Source organism: Saxophila tyrrhenica (assembly GCF_035928015.1).
Source record: "Saxophila tyrrhenica strain CCFEE 5935 chromosome Unknown scaffold_16, whole genome shotgun sequence".
Taxonomy (NCBI): Eukaryota; Fungi; Ascomycota; class Dothideomycetes; order Mycosphaerellales; family Extremaceae; genus Saxophila; species Saxophila tyrrhenica.
This window is the reverse complement of record NW_027041748.1, coordinates 492696-514205: the sequence shown is the minus strand read 5'-3', so window position 1 is coordinate 514205 and position 21510 is coordinate 492696. Positions and strand designations below refer to the sequence as shown.

The following is a 21510-nucleotide window of genomic DNA, read 5'->3' as shown; positions in this document are numbered from 1 at the left end:
CAGGACCCGGCAGCCAGCGACCAACAGTTATCCTGGGAATGCGTCAATGATTCCATTAATGGAGTGCGCGCAGGACCACAAGCGAACAAGGAACAGCTGCAACCCGGGACACCAAGGAGTGTCGCTACCTCAGCCGAAGCCATGAATTCCGAAGCGGTCGGGACACGATTGCGTCATTTGCGAGTGGTTCGAGACGCCGAGCAAGAGGGAAGAAGCAGGAGTCGGTCTCTTGAAGGTGCAATCTCGCCTAAGGGAACGCTTGTTCTACAACACGCCGGCCTCAGAATGCTTTGTTCGATCCAACTTCAAGAATCGTGTGCGAAAGCAAGCAATTGACACCGCCCCGGATGCAATGATGAGCAGGAAGGGGGTTTGGAGGTCAAGGTGCTGAGCAGAGTTTGATCTTTCGGGAGTTTGGTCTGGTACTTGCGAATGGAGGATCTGTGGGTCGCACTGAGATCGAAGATTCGCCAACTGCATGATGATTTGCAGCAGGAGGCAGTCAAGGCTCATACAATAATCGAGGAGCGCGCGAAGCTTGGGCAGCTAGAGGACAATCTGCCTTGGCCAGCGCACATCGAGCGCTATCCTCGATTCATCCGCTTTGACGCTGACGGTGTCTGTCACGACCCGTCTACAGAGGCTGCAAGGCATGCGGCACGCCTGTTCCAAGACTCAACCGACTTTCCGTGGACACGGTCTGGCATTGGCCAATCTCATGCCGAGTACAAGGCACGTCTCCGGGCTGTTCGATGCAGCATGGTACCCATCCCACCAGCAGGTCTCGATGAGCGCGATGATGAGGAGGAAGGTGGAGTGCCTGTCAGCCCCTTCCACCGGTTCGAGGTCACATTGCCTATCAGCATATCTCCTGGATCCGACGCTGAGGAAGGGGTTGGCGTGCGCATCAACTGTTTCGAAAGACCCAGCATTGAGCAAGATGGAGGAGTCTCAGTCACTCTCCTCGAACGAGGCAGTCGAGTGAGGGTGCGGTTCTCCGTCCAGCAACCAGAGAGCGAGTCCAGTCGTCGGACATCACAGCGGACCAGAGCATTGACCCCATCCTATGCCGAACTCAAACACGTCGTGAATAAGGCAGTTGAGTTGACTAGACAGGTTGCAACAGTTCTTATGACAACTGAGCAGGATCTTGGTCTCCTTTGGCTCCGCAAGTTGCTGGTGTTCTCGAAGCTGAATAGATCGCGTCGAAACGTGTCTGGTTCCCCAAGCCCTCTGTGCATAGTTTCGTTACTTCCTTGAATTGTAGGCGGCGTTTTTGTCGCCGTCCGCAACGTATGCGTAAAGACTTGCCTGCTCACTCCTCTTCGGCTGGCACTCTGCTGTGAACAGCCTTTGATGCGGCCAACAAGCACACCACAAAGAGGTGAATGCTATGTGTGTAGGCTTCTTCTCAACAAAGGAGTATTTCGTTGAAGGATTGTTCCTCGCAAATCAACGAATTCGCCGCTTTGGCCTTCCGTCCCTTTGTTCGCAAGTTGGACCTGCGAGACCTGGGCAAGCGCCAAAGCAGAAGTTGTGTTCAGTACGAGCATAGTCGGGGAAGCAAACCAAGACAAGTTGGCTGACCGCAATTGATCAAATTGACTGATGCTTCCGCTGCCACCTGTTCAATCTTACCTTCCTCTTCTTAGTCTCCATCGATGGGTGGCCATACCAGTGGAATTGTGAGCTTGAATGCCCTGTATCTTATACTGAACATCCACGTCGTATATTTCGATGTCGTCGCCTCCCTGCCTACGGCACAGTCCTGGCGAACCGTGCACCGTCGCATGGCGCCACGACTCCTTGGGTGAACAGGATGGCCCAACGTACCTATTTGTGGCGTCATCTTGTGTGAATGCGCGAAAATCTTTTTGACCGAGTGACCAGCCGCTTTGCTCAATACTGTTAAGATTCTTTCCAGCTTGCAACTTTACAGCTCGGTCACAACCACTGATAGCCCACAGCAACCTATTCGCCCACGATGGTGACTCCTATCTCGGAATAACATCATGGAGAACAGTGACCATCACCCTGCGCTGCAGCGCGCGCAGGGATTCCAGAGGCATTGCGTACAGTTGACCTGCGAGGTGCAGCGTCTCCAGGACATGTTGAAGGCAGAGCGTGAGAAGAACGGGTCCTTGTCGACGGATGAGCAATGGAAGCCCGACCCGAACGAGGGTGAAAGCGGGGATTTGTCATTGAGCGAGCCTGAAGATGAAGGGGGTGCATGGGGCAAGCGAGGAGCAGACGCACCTCAGGTGCAAGTGAGTACCAACGTTAGCCAGGAGCCGCTCTCGCAGGAAGTTGAAAGTGCCCAATAGCAGAGTCCGGACCCACCTGAGCCTTGGTGTACGAGGTGTCACCATGTCGAAAGCACCAAAGACTCCCACCACCAAGCGGTCGGCGCGCTGAAGCTGCGGTCGCGCCTGAACGATGAGGCCTTCTTCAAGACAGCCGCATCGCATGTGCCGGTTCCGTTTGACGTCCAAGATCGGATCCGGAAGCAGGGCCTCGGCGTCGCCCAGAAGGCACTGTGGCACCACACTCGCGATCACTGGCCACATATCCAGCAATCACGGTGGCCGGAAGGACCTGGGCAGATCTCCTTTGGCTGGACTGACCTGGAAGAGTCGCTGCTTAATAGTAGCACACATCCGAACACCGGGCAGCAGTGTAACGGGTTCTGCAGGCTCGTCTACGACAGAGCGGTTGCTGTCAGTCGCCTGAGAAACGCGACGTATCATTTCAAGTTCCAGGAGACCGAGGTCCTGGAACAGTGCCTCAAAAAAGCACAGGAGTTGGCAGTGTCGCTCTTCGATGAGACAAGGGCGTTCCAAATCCGTCAGCTCCGCGACAAGCTGCAAGTGGAGGCGATGAAAGGACACAGCATAATTGACGAGCGCTTTCAAGCTGGTCTGCTTGGTGACCATCCACCATGGCCCTATCACCTGGAGTACCTGTTCGCGAACATCAATTTCAATGCGGAAGGAGAGGTCTATTATGGCAATTTCTCCACAGTCACCAAAGAGGTTGCACTTGCCTGGCGAGCAAGGACAGCTTGGCCCGGATATGGTCGATTCATCGGCGATCGCAACTCAGGGTACCAGGGAAGAAGGACCATTATGAGCTCTCGCATGATGCCTGGAAGGCCGCCCGGGAACCCGCTGTCAGCACCAGCCGCAATTACAGCAGGTGCGTCTGTTACGTCGACACAAACAGTTCAGCAGCCGGGCCGAACTCCACAAACTGCGACAGGACAGATCGAGACGAACGGCCATCAAAGACAGGAGACCGCATCATCCTCTTCTGAGCCGACGGCAGGCATAACATTCAGCGTTGCGGGACCACGCAGCAGCCTGGTAGAGACCGAGAGTCGAAGACATGAGGCTGCCGTGGAGGCTCCGATATCAGCTTCGGAGGCATCCCTGAGTGTTGCCAATGTATCTGGCGAAGCGGAGACCCATACACACGGAATCCAAACAGCGGTCGAGTCTTCTGAGCCGGGATCGAACACAACGCCAACCATTTCGACAGGGCCGAGCGTGGAGCAGGCGAATAATCAAGGTGCTAGCGTTGAGTCCGCTCAGCCAGCGCCAGAGATGACCCAGAACGACTTTGATGATGACACCAACCTTGGCGGAGACACTGTCCCTTTCGGCTACCTCTAGAGCGCATGGGACCGCGCATCGTCATCGTGAATTATACCTGCGAATAGTAAGCACGCTCAACTTCTAACAGCGTGAGCCTGACCTGACATACAGGATGATCAAAAGACGACAGCGTAGAGGACGTTCAGCGCATCGTAAGAAGTCGATGCTCGAGCAGGCCTCCGTAAAACTTCGTTTGGTGGCGAATATCGATCAGTTTGTCCCTTGGGATTGGATTGTGGGACGCGGTAGTGAGCAGGATTAAGGTGTGCACCCGGTCTTTCTTGACGACCTCTTTGGGAGGATGAGCAGAATCTGGTCTTGGGCGGACTCGCGCACTGATAGATCGATTTCCGCTGGGTTTGAATGATCGCTTTGGATGCTAGTCACGTCTCCAACTGTCGGGACTCGCAGCAAGGAGGCTTCCACTAAATATCTTTAGCTTTAAGAAGCGATGGTACACAAGAGATGGTCCTCCTGGTGTCGCTTTAATAGTGAAAGAGTGTCGATGCGAGAGCTTGTAAGGCACCTTTCTGTCTCTGAGGGGCAGTCATACCTTGATGTTTGCGGAGAGGGTGGTCATACACCGCATAATATATTACTCGCCCATGTGTAGGCACCTAAGAACACCCCGCCTCCAATACTGATCCACATCGTCCTTGGGCCAATCCCACTGAAAAACACTCTGCCTCCCTCTTCCGCCCAAATCCTCCTCGTCAAGCCCACCGCTGTCTCCCGCTGGGTGGCAAGCATCATCCTCGTCTTCAGCACATCCAGCGGCGTAGTCAGTCCAGCAGCAATGGCGCCCGACACCGCGCCGAAAGCAGCACTCTCCAATCCAGAAACGTCCGCGGGTTTGCTCCCCTGTCGCTGCCGCAAAGACCATTTCTTCAAACCCTCCCAGAGCGGGAATTGTATGACGGTGAACGGCACCTCGCGCATCACGGTGATGCTCCAGCCTCTATACAGCTCCTTCCACATATAACCGAATCCATGCGTCTTCCTCTGGCCCAGTATATGCGTCAAAGCCGACAGCGAAGACGGATGCTGACGTGCTTGCGCTCTCTGCTTGATGACTTCTGTCGGCACTCTGACCGCACATGCTGCGACCTCGCCCAAACTTGCTGCCAGCATGTGCACACCAGCCTCTCCTGCTGCACTCCGCTTGCCGGAGGCATAGTATCGCTTCACGCCATCGTAGGTGACGAAGAAGAGCGCTGCGCCGGGCGCTGAGCCTACTATCGCCGAGCCGATGCCATTGTATACGCCGCGGAAGCCGCCAGATGCCCAGAAGCCGGTGGATGATTGAAGACGTGTCTTGAGAGTGTCAAGGGGGTATAATGAGGTGTCAACTGTCGTGCCTGCTACTGCGCCTGCCTGGAAATGTGAGTATACGGCCTGCGAGAGTTGGAGGTTTCTCGTACCAGGAGAGACTGTAGGTATGGCGAGTGCACCAATGGCTGGCGTGACTGCGATTCCATGCTGACGCAGAGTTGTCTTTCTGATCACCGCTCCATCGTCAATAACTTGTCGTCGTCGTCGTGAGAATGAACTGTTACCATGGAGTCTCGAAGAGATATATCGTCCCAGACAGGCAACTCCGGGCCGATAGTTTCGCCGGAGATGCAGTCTTTCTGACCACACCTTGTCGTTTCTGTAGCCGCCGTCTTCATCTGAACGCCCCGGATGGCCAGGGACACTGTTTCAGGAGCATTTCAATCTCTTCATCCATGGCAGCTGCGGTGAGATGTACGAGAGCCGCTTGATCACGCGTGGCAACCGTCCGGCTAGAAGACCGCGTATCAACACTGTTGTGTTGACGTTAAAGACGACACGCATAGCAGCATGCACCTAGAAGCTATTGCTCAAAGTCGACAGAGGTGCTCTCAAAATATACCAGCATGCTCTGCTTTACCCGCCATGCCAACAGCGCCAGACTGTTGCCGCCCGAAGAGGCACAGCAAGCGCATACCATCCGGACTGGCCAAGATAAGTACAGCGAGCTTAACATGTCTTTCCTCAAGCCTTTTTTCTGTCGATACTTGTTTCTCAATCGATAGCCAAGCAACATCATGCACAACTCATTCTTCAACTAAAACATCACCAGACCATACCCCTACCGATGGTTCACCCCGGTAGCTCTGATCGGAGCCACCATCCTCCTTGTCCTACTCTCCGTCATGAACTTCGTACAGAACAGCTATCGTCTCGAAGTCACATACGCTGACAACCCCAACTCAACAACCACCAACGGCATCTGGTACAGCCACTGGCCCTCCTACCTGACCAACAGCGTCAGGCCCACCTGCCAGCCCGCCAACCTCCCCGTTGGGACACAATTCTTCACGGACCAAACCGGCTTCACCTGGACCCTCACCAGCGTCTGGCAGCCTGGCAAACGAACCTCAGCCTCTCCGTCGCTCCCCTACCTCAACAACCCCCTCGAACAATGCAACATCCGCGACATCCAAGTCTCCTTCGGCAGCTCCCAGCTCGTCCAGACCGCCCAAAGCCTGGGCACCATCGTCACATCTACCGACATTCAAGTCCGCGCCTTCGTCACCTGCGGCATCTGGAGCCCCACGGGCTACATGAAATTCAACGCCACAGCAATGTACGACACCATCTCCCCAAACGCCGTCGCCGGCACCACGGCCTTCGTGGCCCAGAACCCCGCCGCGAAAGCAAGTGTGTACTGGGCAGAAGTCTTGCTCTCAGCCTACTGGCTCCAAACAGACGGTATAGCAGGCGGCGGGTACTTCTCAACCTATTCTCCCTACGCAGGCAAAGGCCTCGTGGTGCTCTACCCCAACCCACAGCAACCCAACATCACGGACTTGAATTTCTTCAATATGACCTACACCTTCCTCTCCGCAAAGACCGACCACCCCGTCGACTTAACCCTCTCCTCCGGCCCCTTAGCCCCGCTATCTCACTACGCGAACCGCGGACGTCTCTCCGACCTACTGTGGCGGCCTCTCGACGGCCTGACGAAGGCGATGTACTCTGCCGTTCTAACCGATCTGGGCCAAACCGACGCTCCCGCCGAATCCAACATCGTAGCCTCGGAGCAAGCGCTGCAGCAATTTTCCACCAACCTCTCAGCAATAGACTTCCTGTCCGACTTCTACCACCTTCCCTTAATTGAAGACAGTGACTTCAACACCACTCAACACTCCGACGACGCAACTGGTAAGCTAGGTCTGACGAGATCAGTTATCTCGACGAAGTATCTGTGCCAAGTCCCGCGGAGACGGCCCTGGGGCGATGTGTTTATTGCGGTGCTGCTGGCGGATTTGGTGCTGTTGCAGGCGGCGTGGAAGTTGTATACTTTTGCAGTGGATCAGGCTATGACAAGGGTGCGGGTAGGGAGCAAGTGGTGTGAGGGGTGCGTAGGGAAGGAGGAGGGAGGGGAGGATGGGGTTGCGGAGGCTGTTGAAAGGGCGTGGGGACGGTGGTATGGGCATGCAAAGGGAGCGAGCGCGGATGTGTCTGGTATGCGGACTAGTGGGACGAGTTTTAGCTGACCACATGTCGAACTTTCACTCCTCCGGCTCGGCCGAGCACCCGTATCCTCCGCCGCCTTAACACCCCTCTTCTTCCGACTCTCAAAACTATGTGACGTGGTGGTTGGTCCTGCAGTTACATATCAGTCAAAACGCCCAACATCCACGTCTACGAAATCGCTTCCATTACGAGTGCAGTCAAGAACAAGCAGGGCAGGCGTTGAAAGACAATGTTATCACATGTGGTCATGAAAGGTATCATACATGAAGTTGCCAAGCGGCCTCGTTCTATCTGACAAGAGAGGGCAGTTACAGCGTGCATTCCGAAGCACCCGACGTCCACCCCATCAGGCGATTCGCAACATCCGAAGCATAGCACGGCGTCGCCGTGTTGTCGTCAAGGTTCTCTGGCAAGTTGCCACTGTTGTAAATCACCGCCGCGCCAAAGTAAGCCTGGCAGCCAGTGTTGCCGGTCTGCGCCATAGTCTGTTTCAACCCATCGCCCGCCGGCGTCCCTCCAACACCATCGTTGACCATCTGCTGAATCTGACTCTGCGGGCACGGATTCATCACCTGCCCGTTGTTGCACGACCCGCTGCCGTCATGCGACTGGAACAATCCCGGGTTCACGACCCCGTTGTTGGTCGTGTGCACGCGCACGCACCCGTTGCTCTCTTGCATCATGACTGCCAGGACGAAGCGCTCGTCGACGCCGTACTGCTTCGCAGCGCTAAGGATGGCGCTCTTAATCTCGGAGATTTCTTGCGGCGTGTTGTTAGGGACGTTCCATTGGGCGCAAGAGGCTTGCATGTTGGGAAGGCTGGCGGACCAGGCGGATTCAAAGTCCATCCAGGAGTCTTCGGACGGCCAGCCGGCGGAGGGCGAGCCGTTGCCCGTGTACATTTTGTAGCCGCTGAAGCCGCCGCCGTTGCTTGGGGGTGAAGAGGAAGCGGAAGGAGAGGGAGCGGCGTAGGTTGATGGGGCGGGTGCTGCGCTGGAGGCCGGAGCTGATTCAGCGGGGGAGCTTGCTGGTGGGACCGGTGCGTAGGTTGAAGGTGCTGGGGCGGCAGAAGATGGCGCGGCCGGTGCGCTGGATGGCGCTGAGTAGCCGGATGGAGCTGGTGCTTCGCTTGATGATGCAGGTGCAGCGCTGGATGCACCCCATCCACCAGATGGAGAAGGGTAGCTCGGGGGACCAGCCGGAGGCGCGGCGGGAGCAGTAGAGTTTTCGCTGCCTCCGTTCCCGCAGTACTCCTCAGTAGTACCGCAGTACCCATATTGCGAGCAGCAGAAGCCAGGTCCGCAACCGTACCCAGTATCGCCACCACACTGCCCAATAGGGCTAAGGTTGTAAGTCGTCGGCATCTCCAGACCAGCAGGAGGACCTCCATGCTTCCCATGGAAACGGTGGTGTTTGTTGCGCGCCATAGGCACGGCGCCCGTCAGCGCGGTGAAGCATGCTGTAGCGAGCGTGAGGGTAGTGAATGAATGCATCTTGGTGGAAAGATGTGGTTGAATTTTGACACTTGGACAGCCGGCTGTCGTTTTGTGTGTAAAAGAGTGTGATGCGTATCGACTAGCGACAGCTGGAAGAGCAAACGATGCAAAGGAGGGACTGAATGATCACAGATCTTCTTACCTGACGGGCGTGGTGGGAGAAGGAAAGAGAAGAGGAGGTGGGAGGGACATGGCACTTCTTAAACACTACCGCTGAGGCTGCACTTCCCGTCCAGAAGCGGACGGACGATGCTGGATGCGAGGGGGTCAAAGTGGACTGGTGGAGATGCTTGGACGGTCAAGAAGACGGAGTGTCGTTGCTGGTGACCAATGAGGTCGTGCGAGGCCGTTGTTGCAGCCAGGCTGAGGTGTGACGGGGGTGCCGTGCGGTGAGGTGTAGCACCAATCCAGGAACGAGATCGCCAAGGGTATCCTTGAGCTGCGCCGGTCATGCAGCCAGCCGTGGGCCCGGGACTTGTGCACGAGCGGGAGAAGGCTTGATCGTACATGTATCCGATGATGTGAATGGTGGAGGGCTGCGCCCGCTTTGGTTTCATATTGTCGCCACTTGCCACTTGGTGGCTCTTTTCTTCCAGATCCTGAGGCTGTGTGAGGTGTTGTTTTATGCAGATCGCATCCACCCAGATGTAAGGGCTCCGTGCGTAGTAACCGGCCTATTTGAAGACGTCGTCTCGGCGAGGGTCAGAAACAAATCTCATGGCCGATCGACAACCACGAATTTCGCCTGAGACGCTCCGACTCCGGCCACGAGATTTGAATGTGACCCTCGTGGCCTTGTCTAGATTGGCTAAGAAGCTATTTATAAAGACACTGGTGTTAAGCTTTCCATCGTCATGGCCTCCGGCCGCACGAACAACTCCTCATCCTCCTCGTCCACCGGCAGTTCCGAGCGCTCGATTGATGGCCCAACCACCACCTCCTCCTTACGACGAGCGCGCCGTGACGTCTTCTTACGAGCTCCTCCTTATAACGCCTTCGAAGCCGGCTTCTTACGCTTACGAGCAGTCAATTAAGTAGAAGGAGGAGGACGTTATAACTCTATTCATCGGTCAGTATACGCGTTGCAGCCAAACTCTGGTGTAGTGCGTACTCCGCCAAGTGTAACAGCTGGTATTTGGCGCATCCTGGAGCAACCTGGAAACCACGAAAGCTGTGGTGCAAACAGCCACCACACCATGCCGGAATGTCCTCATCGCATCCCCGACGCGCACGCTTCGTTCGGATGTAGCGATGACAGATCACGACAAGGAGCCATGACAGTCCGCGGTCCCACCCTGTCCACAGCAAAATCTCTGATCGGGCTTTCTATTCAACCGAGCTTCGGCTTGCATGCCTCTGCACTGCGGAATAGTCTTGCCCCGGCCTCTAAGCTACGAGACTGGTCAGCAACATTCTCGCCCTGGCTCCATCCCGGAAGCTGATGGTGCCAGCAAATGTCCAAACTCATCCGGCCCGAGCTCATATACGAAAAGCTGGGACAGTCAACTCCTCTCCGACCTTAGCCTACAGCTGGCTGCATCAAATCTCCTGGGCAAACTGGCCCAAAGCCGTGACTATGAAGCTGATTACAGCAAAACCCAACTACATCATATCCCACGAAGCAGCAGACCCTCCTATGCGCAGTGAATCTTGACGCCTGGTCAGCCCGAACCCGTATATGGGAAGCTGAGGACAGCATATCTCGGTATCGACTATTCCTACAGCCTAGTGTGCAAGCCTGGTGGAAGCAAATCTTTCGATTCTGCTAACCTACGATATTGCTCATACACCTACGGCCGCCAATTCTTGCAAGGTGCTTAGCCCAAAGAACGGGCTGCAGGTTTGACAACTTCCTATCTCATCGTGCCTCTGGCGGGACTGCCAGCCATGGAGCTATGAGCAGCAAGGCACGAGATTCCTCTGTCCCGAGCTCTCTACTATCAGGTTATGAACATCAAGACTTCATACGCATACAGCCCGAGCGGCCGTCCACGACGCTGCCTGCTTCGCATTTCCTTAACACTGTGTCCCGCGCTGTTACCAACACAGCTATGAACACTTCGTGTCAAGCTCGCCTCAGCCTGCACCGTTGCCACAAGTACTATGTTCAGTGTATTAGGTCGAGTCTATACTTTTATCTGCTCAACTTAGTTCTTCCTCAATTCCTTTCCATGTTACTGTCGTCCGCTACTGTCTTATTCCAATGCATCAGAAGGTCTTGACTGCTAGCTTCAGTGTGTCATATGTTTCCTTACGTCACATGCTTCTTGGAGATTCACTTGGTGGTCATCAGCCTGTCACATGCCTTTCACTTCCCTCCTGCGATCTCATGATCCAAACTCAATTAGGTAGCATGTGACTCCACTAACTGGTTCACCTTATCGCCTTCCCAACAGCGACATCTCATATATAATCTCCCCCGCCACCTGCGACACCTTTCTCAAACATCTCCCCACAATAAAACTCATCCACCATCTAGAGCAATACATCAACCAAGCAGACCTCAACGAACCACAACCATGAAGACAGAACCAGCGGACGACGATGGAGGTGCTTCCAGCAATCCGCCACCTTCGCACCCGAAGAAGCGCAAGGCGACACAGCCCACGGATGCGACCGCGCCTAAGAAGCCACGAGTCACGAAAGACCCTGTGAAGAATTACCAGATCGAAGACACCTCCGAAAACTTTGCGAAGTACCTAGACGTCGACGTGGACGAGATCGGCGAAGTCGACGCCAAAGAGCACAAGAACTTCAAGAACTGGGCCAAGCGTGTCGCCAACTGGTACAATGGTCACTGGCGGGGCAACGGCAACATCTCGCCGACCCTACTCGACACCCTGTGCATGATCATTCGAACGACTTACCCTGATCTACCGAAAGCACGCATTCATATCGGCAGGGATGAAGAACCGGCGATTATCATCCTTGCGTGGTCGAAGACGAAGACGCAGGATGCGAACATCAAGTCTTGCAGAGACCGAATCAATCGTCTTCGCTACGATGCATTCAGAGCCTTGGAGAATGCGCCGATCATAGCGAGCGGTACGGTCGGGTACAAGAAATCTGCCAAGCAAGCGATTCAGACGTACTTCAATGAATTGCTACGGATCAACCTCTACAAGAACGGCGTGGACAGTACAACATACACAGGCGACGACGACATCTTTTCGTTCAATCAAAAGAAAGACAAGTACCTCAAGAATGTGCTGCAAGGCGAAGAGCTCGAGGCTGGGCGAGTCTGGCCGCTCGACAACGACCTCTGGGACGATGAGGATCAGGAGCGTCCATTCCTATCCGCCTACCACCCGCCAGCTCGCAAGGGCAAGAAAGGCAAGAAGGAGGATGACCCGGCCAGCGAGGATGTCAGCCCCCCGGACGAAGACGAGACTGAGCACATCAAGCAGGAAAATGATGAACTCGACGACGACTTCGACTCGCCAACTGGTGCAAGCCAAGGCATCAGTCCTAACGGACAGCCAACAGCTTCTGCAGGAACTGCCGCGAACATCAGCGCATTGACGAATAGTTTTGAGCCGCAAGCTGCACCAGCTGCTGCGCGAACTGCTGCTACCGCACAAGAATCCACGGACACCGTCAAGTCAAAGGCCGCACTCCACTCCTTATCTCCAGCCTCAGGTTCCAAGGTCGCCAACAAGCCAAAGGCCGTACCAGCTGCCGCACACCCTGCTGCCGAGAAGGAAGTCAACAAGCCAAAGGCCGCACCAATTGCGCCGGACACAAGCACTAGCTTGGAGACAACGTCTACAGCCCGTGAGCATACCGCTGCACAGTCCGGTGCGCAAGGCAAAGGAGCTATGCTCACCGTCAGCTCGTCGACAGTGGATAGCTCTACAAAGAAGGATATTGTGCCAACCAACACTTCACCAAATGGTTCAATTGGACAGGGATCGAGCGGGACCGAGCAGATGGCATCAAGAATGACTGGTATACTCGAACAGAAGGCTGCTGCACCGACTGGAGCTCATCAACAGGCGATGACAACGCTACCTCAGGAACCTTCCAACATGCAAGCTGTCTTATCTGTACCGGCTGCTGCAGGTTTTGTGCAGTCGTCTAAAAACGACCAAGGTGACTCTGCACCACAAGGTTCAGGTTCGAAGGGCAAGAACATGTCTCAAGGCTTTGGTGACGCAGGGAACTACGGACAGGATGCTCTTGGGGACACCGAGAAGACGACGAAGTCAAGGGCAGCAGCGAGTGGTGCAGGGATTGAGGAGATGGGGGACAAGTTGGCAGATGAGGATATTGAGATGACAGACGGAGCGGATGCACCCCTTGCACCAACAGGAACGGACGTGCGCGATTATCCCAAGGCCAACGACGTCGAAGGAGCGGGAGCTGGTGCGGCGTCTTGACGTCTCATCTATGTGCTGGTCGGAGTCATGCAACCGGTGCAGTCAGATCGCCCGCGCGGGATGTTTCTGCGATACACGAATGCGTCTCCGGCCAGAACCTTCACTATTCCGGCATAACACCACTGCCCACCACATAACCACAGTCATTCCTGCATACGACCTCGACTACCGACCACAATTGCGAATTCCATACAAAACACCGAGCCCACAGTCTTTACCGATCGATCATCTTGCTGCGTCCTGTTCGAGCATCACTTACTGGACATCAACGTCTGAGGAACGGGACTTATTTGCATGCGCCGGCATCTTTCTTGCTGGATCACAGTCATTACCGTTGCGTTGGAGCGTTCTGTTCACACACTGCATTGCTGGCCTTGATTTGGAGAGGGCTAGTCGTACGCGAGTATGACTTTCACCTCACCTTATCCGTAGCAAGTACTACATAACTCATACAGCATTCATAAAGATCTCACTACCAATCAGGCTTATCTGCAATTTGACTTGCACCAAATGGTCATTGACCGAGACCTTCTATAGATGCGACCTGCACCGGGTGGTGTACGGTATCTACGGTAAAACATGCTGCTATCATACTCATCTGCACCAGGTGGTTAGCTTGCGTGCTATCTCTCGACATTCGTCAAGCTTGCATTCATGCCGACCTGCACGAGATAGTGGGCTTCCGCGCTATCGCTCATCACTTGGTCAGGCTGTCGCCATTCCGACTTGCACCAGGTAGTGGGCTTCGTCGCCATCGCCTAGGAGTAAATAAGCTTGTTGCCATACCGAGCTGCACTAAGTAGTGGGCTGTATTGCCGCCGCTCACCATTTGATTAGGGACTTACCATACTGATATGCACCAGATCGTTGGCACTTACGCCCTCGTTCACGGTCAGCCAAGACCGTTGCTATGATGACTTGCGCCAAGTAGTGGGCAGCCATGTTGTCAAACACATGGTCACCGAAGGCTGAGGCTGAGGCCGTTGCCATGCTTGTCTGTACCAGTCGGCACACGGCCCCAACAGCTTGTAACATCAATCACTCTCGCCAACATCTCAGACTATACCACGAGCTGCCTGATGACCTTGCATTCTGCAGCAACTAGTGCTGCTCGGCCTTCAACCTAGTTGACGTTTTCCCGATGAGGAAATCTTTGGCCTGCAACGGGCACCCTGACGCGTACCAACTGCTGGAAATCGATTTCTTGAGCAGCACTATTCGGTGCAGTCAAGTGTTCAATGAGTCCAGAACGGTATGTTAGTGGCGTCGGTCTCCGTAGCAGCTTCGTCCGTGTGACAGAAGACGGGCAACTATCGAGCAAGTACTTTCCAGTGGTAACATTCAGCTCCCTTCAACACTCACCTCTATGCTGGGTCCTCCACTACCTCCCCTCCCTGTTAGGTTTCTCGTAGCATACTGACAATCACTCAATCGGCTGGCTCTCGAGCAGGTTCATCGGACTACGCCGAAGGTCAGTCTGAGGCAAGCACGTGAGAAAGCTCGTATATTGTTGTCTGCTCTGGGGGTCGATCAAGTAGACGCAGAGGCCATTGTGAGTAAGGGCGACAACGTCATTACTACAAATTGGTAGATGGGACTGCAGAAGCAAGAAGTCATGAACGTCTGATAGGTCTGGACTGAGGACGCTCGAGACGCACCAAGAAGACGGGAAACGTTGTACTGGCGTAGTAGCTGTAAAATACCTACAATCGGCTATGCCGCGTACCTACCAAAGTATGCAGATGCAAAGGCTCCTGCAGCTGCATAACTCTGCCTCCCAATATCGAGCCCGACTGACCGGCCATGCGCACCAACTGCTACTCTCTGCCCCGAACTTCGGTGCTGACACCCGTGTTCATGTACCAAGTGTTCAGAGACGTCCCACTTACCGCCATGTGTCTCTACTCACCTGCACCAGATGTTTCGCACCACCCCTTCCAGAGCCTCAAACCCTACAGAAGTGCGCCAGGTCCCTCACTCTGACCCACCGTCCAAGAGCTGTCCCAACGGCCCTGCACCAGCTGCTACTCGATGTCCCGGCTTGGGCTCTTTACGCTTGAGCCCTTGCACCAGTTCGCCGGCCGCGTCCTAGAGCTGAGACTCTGCAGCTGCGTAGCTGAACCAGCTCGCCCGCCATGCCCCGACTTCCAGAGCTTGCGCCTATGTTGTTGTACCAACTTGTCTGTAGTGCCCCGTCGTCGACAACTTGCGACTAGGCATCTACACCAGCTCGTCGAGCACACCCTGCCTCGTATAGCTCGCGCCTACACTGATGTACCAACTTGTCTGCCGGATCCTAACCTTAAGAGCTTGCAGCTGCATAGCTGTACTAGCTCGGCGACCGTTGCCCGACTGGCGAAGCTCGCGCCTGTAGTGCTACACCAGCTCGTTCGGCGTGCCCTGACACAAGACCCGACAGCTGCGTGTCTGCACCAGCTGGATTGCAGCGCCCCAGTCGCGTAGGCGGGCAGCTGTGAGCCTGCGCCAGTCTGTCCAGAGCGGCCTGGGACACGTTGACAGCGTCTGTTCCGTTGCACCGTTTGCTTTGACGTGTCCAGTAGACTTGAGTGATGGCACCATCGAATGTACGTACTGGCTGCGTGGCTGCTGCTTCGATGTCGATAACGGCGGGCATGCTGGATGCCATCCGTGATGGTGTTTTAACGATGGAGACTGGACTCGGAAGTGGTAATAAGACGAATGTCATTGGACGAACTACTTTTAGCGTCCCGTCTTGTCATTCACCTGCCAAGCCAACCGCTTCGCACCTCACTTGTCGCTTTCACAAGCTCGCGCATCCCTCACCATGTGTGCTTCACGTGCTCTTGTTGGATTCACCCTCGCCAGCTCCACGTGAAATCACCTCCGCATCTGCCTTGGAGAACAAGTTCGACAGCGAACGCCCCCCAGCGCGAATAGCCATGACTGCCTTCCTCGAGCCCTTGCTCAGCGAGCCGTAACGTCCGGATCCCTCGCTGAAGCTCTGGTTGGCCGCGCTCAGGCGAAAGGACTTGGGTTGCTATAAGACATTGGGTTAGCAAGATAGGTACAACCAATAAAGAGAATGCCATACCTTTCCGTACTCCTTCCTGGTCTTCGCCGTTTCCTTGCCCTCGGCAGCCATGCGGTCGACGGCGAGTTGATGCGCGGCCTTCCGATCTGCGACCTTGTCTGCGGTGGTTGGAGTCGCAGCCTCCTGCACCAGATGGTCCACCGCCGTCTCGATCTCCTGCTCGCCTTGGTGCGAAGTTAAGATGGACATGTCGTCATCATCATCTTCGCTGGCATCGAAAGGTGATGCGAGCAGCGGCGGGTTTGGGCGAGGAAGATACACTGGTTCTTTCTGCTTGCGTACCTCCTCATCCAGGTCGGCCTTGATGATAGCGTACCATTCTTCGATCTCCTCGATAACGACACCGATGTCTCTCATGCTGATCCTGGCGCGCTGGATCCAGTCGAATGCGATGGTCAACATGCTGTATTCTTCGTAGGCCGGGCAGGCTGCGAGGTAGGCGTAGAACTTGGCTTTCGGGAAGGATGGTAAGGCGTATGGGAACTTCCTCAAGATGCACTGGCAGCAGCGACGGACCGCCTCTTCGCTGTCTCCATTGTATGCCCGCTGGATGATGTGGCTGATTTCAGTCAGCTCCTTATGGTCGACTCCATCCCAGTTTCTGATGCGGTCGAGAAGCTCTTCGATGGTGATGCCTTCGTACGGATCAGGCTGTTGAAAGGCACTCATGTTGGCAATGTTGCGGTGCTGATGACGCGAATGAGCGTTGGGCTGCGAAAGAAGGAAAAAGAGCTTCGAGCGCGTGGCTGCATGTGAAGTGGCCAAAGCGCGACGCCGGCCCACATCGCCCCGAAATGACCTGGCAAACGGAATTTCTGCACCTTTCGACATCGCACAGCGCGGGCTCGAAAATCCTGTGAGGAGCACAGAACAGCACAGCAATCATGGCGGACGACGGTAGCGACCACGCGCCGGATCCCGACGAGCGAGAATCCAGCTCGGACGATGAGCATCAGCATTCACGCCCCAGTCGACCGCCAGCGCCGTCACCAGCCCCAAGCCTGCCTCCTCGTCGCACGCTCAGGTCGAGGGCTGGCACCACTGCCACGTCCAGACCCACGACGCAAGACGGTAACACTGATACGAGACCGTTGACCGTGTCAAGAGCGGGTGCGCGCCAGCAGACCTCTTCGCCGGACCCAAGTCTGGCTCCAAGTCTACGCCCAAGCCTCAAATTCCGGCTCATAGCAAGCAATACCACGACGTCGAGACCTCAGACACGGGACGGCGGCGACAATGATAAAAGACCTATGACCGCATCGAGCGCAGACGAGCGCGAGCAACCGCCCGCGAAGAAGGCCAAGTTTGTGTTGAGCACCGGAAACGACACTTCAGACCCACCACTTGCCATTCCTGGCCAGAAATTATGCTCCAATCGCAACTTCGATCACCCCCTAGGCAATTTTGAAGGCCCAGGGCCGAACGGTCGTCTTTGCGAGACTGATTACAACCGATACCGACAAGCTCGTAGAACGGCTGAAGCATCGGGGCAACCCATCAAGGACGACTGGGCACTCACTGGACCTTCTCGGAAAACCACGAAAGATCCCGGCTTCAAGGCGACCGACCCCTGTGCCAACACGAATTTTCCACACGAAATTGGGACAAAATCGCACCCATTACCGAGCGGTGGCCGTCTCTGCGACGCTGACTACCAACGACGCCAGAGAGCTTCCAAGAAGGCGCAAGACTCAGGTCAATCTCTCACAAACGACTGGGCGCTCACTGGACCCTTTACACAACGGAAGCAACACACGCAGCGTACACTCCCAAAGTGGAAGGCGACGGACCTGTGTGCCAACACGAATTACCCACATGAGATTGGCCTAAATTCAAAGCCAACCACGAGCGGCCGCATGTGCAACACTGACTACCAACGATGGCTTGCCGCTCGAAGGGATGCGGAGGTCTTAGGTCGACCTCTCAAGAACGACTGGGTGCTCACTGAACTTCGCCACAAGCCCTTCTGGACTGGGAAATGGACTGAGCCGTGTTCTAACACGAATTTCCCGCATGAGGTTGGCGCAAAATCGGAGTCAGGACCGAGCGGCCGTCTCTGCCAACCTGATGCCTCTCGATATAGGAAGGCTCTCAAAAAGGCACGGAACTCTGGTCAACCTCTCAAGAACGACTGGGCGCTCACTGGACCTATCAGGAGGAAACCGGGCCACGAGAGAGCTGGCGACCTTAGCGATGCGTCAAGTGAAGCAAGTGATCCGAGCGATTCGTCGAGTGAAGGAAGTGCTGCAAGCGACTACGAAATGACCTGTGTTGATTGCGAGAGGTTGGAGTCGCAAGGGTGGGAGGTGTGCGAGAACGGAGCGGTGTTGTGTCAGGCTTGCGCCAGACGACGCAGGATTCCAACAGCCAGACGCATGAGACTTTCCCAGATTCCACAGCGTGGATACCAATCTCATACCGCACTTCGTCATCTTGCATACCGCAGTTGGCGCGAACTGAACCCTGTTGGACCTTCGGAGTCGATGCCACAGCCGACATTTGCGACCACAGACTATTGGTCTGCGAGCCCTCAAGAGCTTGCAGAGATGATTATGAGGCGAAGGGGGGATTCTTCAACGCGCTTCAGGGGCACTATGGATTCGCGTGAGGCCAGGAACTGGTTGCAGATTGACGATGCATGCGATGGTCTGCTACCGCGACCAGATCCTGCGCAAAGCGACATATTGCATGACAAGCAAGTAGTCGATCTTGAAGCTATGTGCAAGGCCAAGGGCATGAAACTCGGCAGGAACACAACGAAACAGGACATGCTCAAATGGCTATCGACTCATCAGCGGCAGCCTTCAGACTTCATGCAGCAGATCGATCCAGACAAGCTGGCCGCCTTGACGACTGCAATGCAGTTGTTCTTCGACTCACTGCCTCGGGATCTTACAGCGCAAGCTACTCGTGGACACAGTCTCGTGGCGTCCAGCGCTGCAGTACTGGAGGATCTGCAGCAAACCATCTTGCAAGGCTTCGCTCCTGTGTGGACTGATTCAGCGGGACTACTCTGCGGCCTTGAGGCGCTTCGCACCGCTCTGTTCGCCTTCCACCGCGCCGACTTCCCACATTCCCCATTGTCGAACGTCATGATCGAAGGCTTGCGCTTGATGCGCCTTCTCTATACCAATGCCGACGATCCTACTCCACCAGGCGACGATCCCACCCATCGGGTAGGAATGCCAACTCCAGCGTACGAGCAGTACATCCGCGACACGGCAACGACCCAAGACGAAGCAGTGCTGAATGACCGATACACTGAGATGACCCAGATGTACAATCTTGATATCGCGCAACTCGGAGCTATGGTGCATCTTGCACACCGAGAAGGGCTCATTGAGCATGACCTGAACATTGGTGTTGTTCGAAGTAGGTGCTCCAAACATTTCGTAGTCTTGCTATATGCTGACCTTCACTAGGTGCGTACATCAATGAACAAGGTAATGTGGTTCCAGCCTTTGCGAGCATCGAATACGAAGGCAACGAGCAGGCTCCAATCATTTGGCTACATCTCAACTTGGCAGCTGGCCAGGGTCAGTACAACCACTGGGAAGCGTTCTCGAATTATTGCAACCCAGAGGATGCGGATATTGTGCACGACTGGGGTCTTCTTCATCTTGGAGACACGCTGGACACAACGACACTGGAGCTGACCAGAGCGCGATACCGTGAGCAGCACCATTGGAAGCACGGCAAATACACAGCAGTTCGTGCTTGCCACGAGTGCCGCAAGTACGATCGAACCCGCACTTGCTTCCCAGTGCCTGGTGTTCAGCATTGCAGGAACTGTTTTCACAATCCGGACGGCTGCATCTACGACGAAGGCACTCGCCCTCGAGACCTGTGGACGTCCGCCAGTCTGATCCCAATCGGTGGCCTGAGACCCTGGGACACGCCGTTGTCATGGAACGACCAAGTGCAAGCCATGAAGAACACACAACTACACCTGCCCGACCCAGAGCCAGAAGGCATACACTTCGTTGGCATAGGCTCTGCGCGCCAATCAAGGAGAGGAGGGCCGGGCGAAGTCCTGAACATAATGCAGGATCTTGCCATCAGTCTCCACACCTACGACAACAAGATCAACGACCCCCAGATTGTGCATCTGCCGGAGGGACAGCGACCAGGCGGTCCTGGGGTGCCGATGAGGAAGTATCGTATGGTCTTTGCTCGCAACGGCTCGATGGCGCTCCCAACGCACACCGGCAACCTGCAAGATCCTACCTTGATCGGTATTGTCAACTTCATCAACCACATCACAGACCCTGCCAATCTGAACCAACCGATCGAGACGCATTGGTTCCTCATGGGATACGCTGGCTATGGTGTGGACATCACGAGATGGGGAGACAGGTTCGTGCCTGCTATTAAACACGAAATGCGCATACCTTTGCTGACCATGCTTCAGGCAACAAGGATTCTTCGCCCATGTACTCTCACGCAGCCCGGCAGTCGCCAACAGCATGTACCTCGTCCCTGCTGTCGAGCGTCATGTCGTCTCTGCAGTCTCGCCAACATCCATCAACCCCAACATGCCACCACATGGAGTGATGGTGAGCGACGTGAAGTTCGTGACGAAATACTTGTTGGCCTACGTTATCGACCGCCACGAGCAGCTTCAAAACATCGCGTCCAGGTACAACCTCAACTTTCTGGACATGATGATGCATCTCACCGGTCTGGGCCCCCCAAACGGGATTCCCCCGAACGTGATCCCTCCGAACGTATCAGTATACGACTTCGTCTGGCCACCTGGATACGGTGGAGCGGCAGAGGCTGCAAGGCTGGATCGGCTGATTATGGCGATGCACATGGAGATGGCCTGGCGTGTGGAGTGGTTGGATGGCATGACTAGACCGAGGGAAGTGTTCATGCATGCAAACAACGTGAACCGCAACGGAGTCATGCAGTGATTGCGGTCAAGCAAATCTGTAGCCTTCACTATCTTCGGACGGTAATGGCATGTTATGGGCTGAGATTTTAGGAGCGGATTGGAGTACGGATGGCATTGCATGTTGGCGAAGGATACCGATTTGGTCACAGTCCATGGTCAGCTGCTCTGTCCTTGCAGTGGCAACTGTAATATCACGTTGTGACTAGATAGTCTTCGTATACTGCTTTGCTCAATCACTGTAAAACTCCAAGACTACAACTACTGCTCGTCTGTGAGACTGTACGAGTTCTGTATAGTGTTTGTTCCCCAAAACGAGGTCACGCTCACTGTCGACGAGATGTTTCCCAAACCCCCGCCCTCCCCCGCACCTAGATACTCCCTCCCTTCGGGGGCCCCTCTCAGGTTTGCTTCGGCGATGTCGATCACATCTCTGCTTGAGGGTTTTGAGGCGAGAAATCCAAAAAACGTGACGAATTCGTTCCTCCTCCCCAAAACACTGCGTGGCTCT

General features: G+C 55.2%; 7 protein-coding genes across 7 annotated transcripts; 4 read left to right on the top strand and 3 right to left on the bottom strand.

Moving 5' to 3' along the window:
• Nucleotides 1–2012: 2012 nt before the first annotated feature.
• On the top strand, nt 2013–3671 carry LTR77_009103 (uncharacterized protein; the record flags this gene model as incomplete). Its single annotated transcript, XM_064806332.1, has 2 exons — nt 2013–2267; nt 2325–3671. The coding sequence occupies 2 exons, from the start codon at nt 2013–2015 to the stop codon at nt 3669–3671; spliced, it is 1602 nt and encodes a 533-aa protein (XP_064655658.1).
• Nucleotides 3672–4229: 558 nt separating this feature from the next.
• On the bottom strand, nt 4230–5131 carry PET8 (S-adenosylmethionine transporter; the record flags this gene model as incomplete). Its single annotated transcript, XM_064806331.1, has 2 exons — nt 4230–5027; nt 5075–5131. 2 exons carry the CDS (start codon nt 5129–5131, stop codon nt 4230–4232), a joined length of 855 nt encoding a protein of 284 aa, XP_064655657.1.
• Nucleotides 5132–5551: 420 nt separating this feature from the next.
• LTR77_009101 (uncharacterized protein) lies at nt 5552–7177 on the top strand (the record flags this gene model as incomplete). Its single annotated transcript, XM_064806330.1, has 2 exons — nt 5552–5643; nt 5758–7177. 2 exons carry the CDS (start codon nt 5552–5554, stop codon nt 7175–7177), a joined length of 1512 nt encoding a protein of 503 aa, XP_064655656.1.
• A 288-nt stretch (nt 7178–7465) lies between these two features.
• Nucleotides 7466–8650, bottom strand: LTR77_009100 (uncharacterized protein; the record flags this gene model as incomplete). The annotated part of the gene is made up of 1 exon (XM_064806329.1): nt 7466–8650. The coding sequence occupies one exon, from the start codon at nt 8648–8650 to the stop codon at nt 7466–7468; it is 1185 nt and encodes a 394-aa protein (XP_064655655.1).
• Nucleotides 8651–11172: 2522 nt separating this feature from the next.
• LTR77_009099 (uncharacterized protein) lies at nt 11173–13032 on the top strand (the record flags this gene model as incomplete). The annotated part of the gene is made up of 1 exon (XM_064806328.1): nt 11173–13032. One exon carries the CDS (start codon nt 11173–11175, stop codon nt 13030–13032), a length of 1860 nt encoding a protein of 619 aa, XP_064655654.1.
• A 2815-nt stretch (nt 13033–15847) lies between these two features.
• Nucleotides 15848–16774, bottom strand: LTR77_009098 (uncharacterized protein; the record flags this gene model as incomplete). Its single annotated transcript, XM_064806327.1, has 2 exons — nt 15848–16051; nt 16106–16774. The coding sequence occupies 2 exons, from the start codon at nt 16772–16774 to the stop codon at nt 15848–15850; spliced, it is 873 nt and encodes a 290-aa protein (XP_064655653.1).
• Nucleotides 16775–16989: 215 nt separating this feature from the next.
• LTR77_009097 (uncharacterized protein) lies at nt 16990–21021 on the top strand (the record flags this gene model as incomplete). The annotated part of the gene is made up of 3 exons (XM_064806326.1): nt 16990–19477; nt 19528–20461; nt 20517–21021. The coding sequence occupies 3 exons, from the start codon at nt 16990–16992 to the stop codon at nt 21019–21021; spliced, it is 3927 nt and encodes a 1308-aa protein (XP_064655652.1).
• Between the last annotated feature and the right edge of the window lie 489 nt (nt 21022–21510).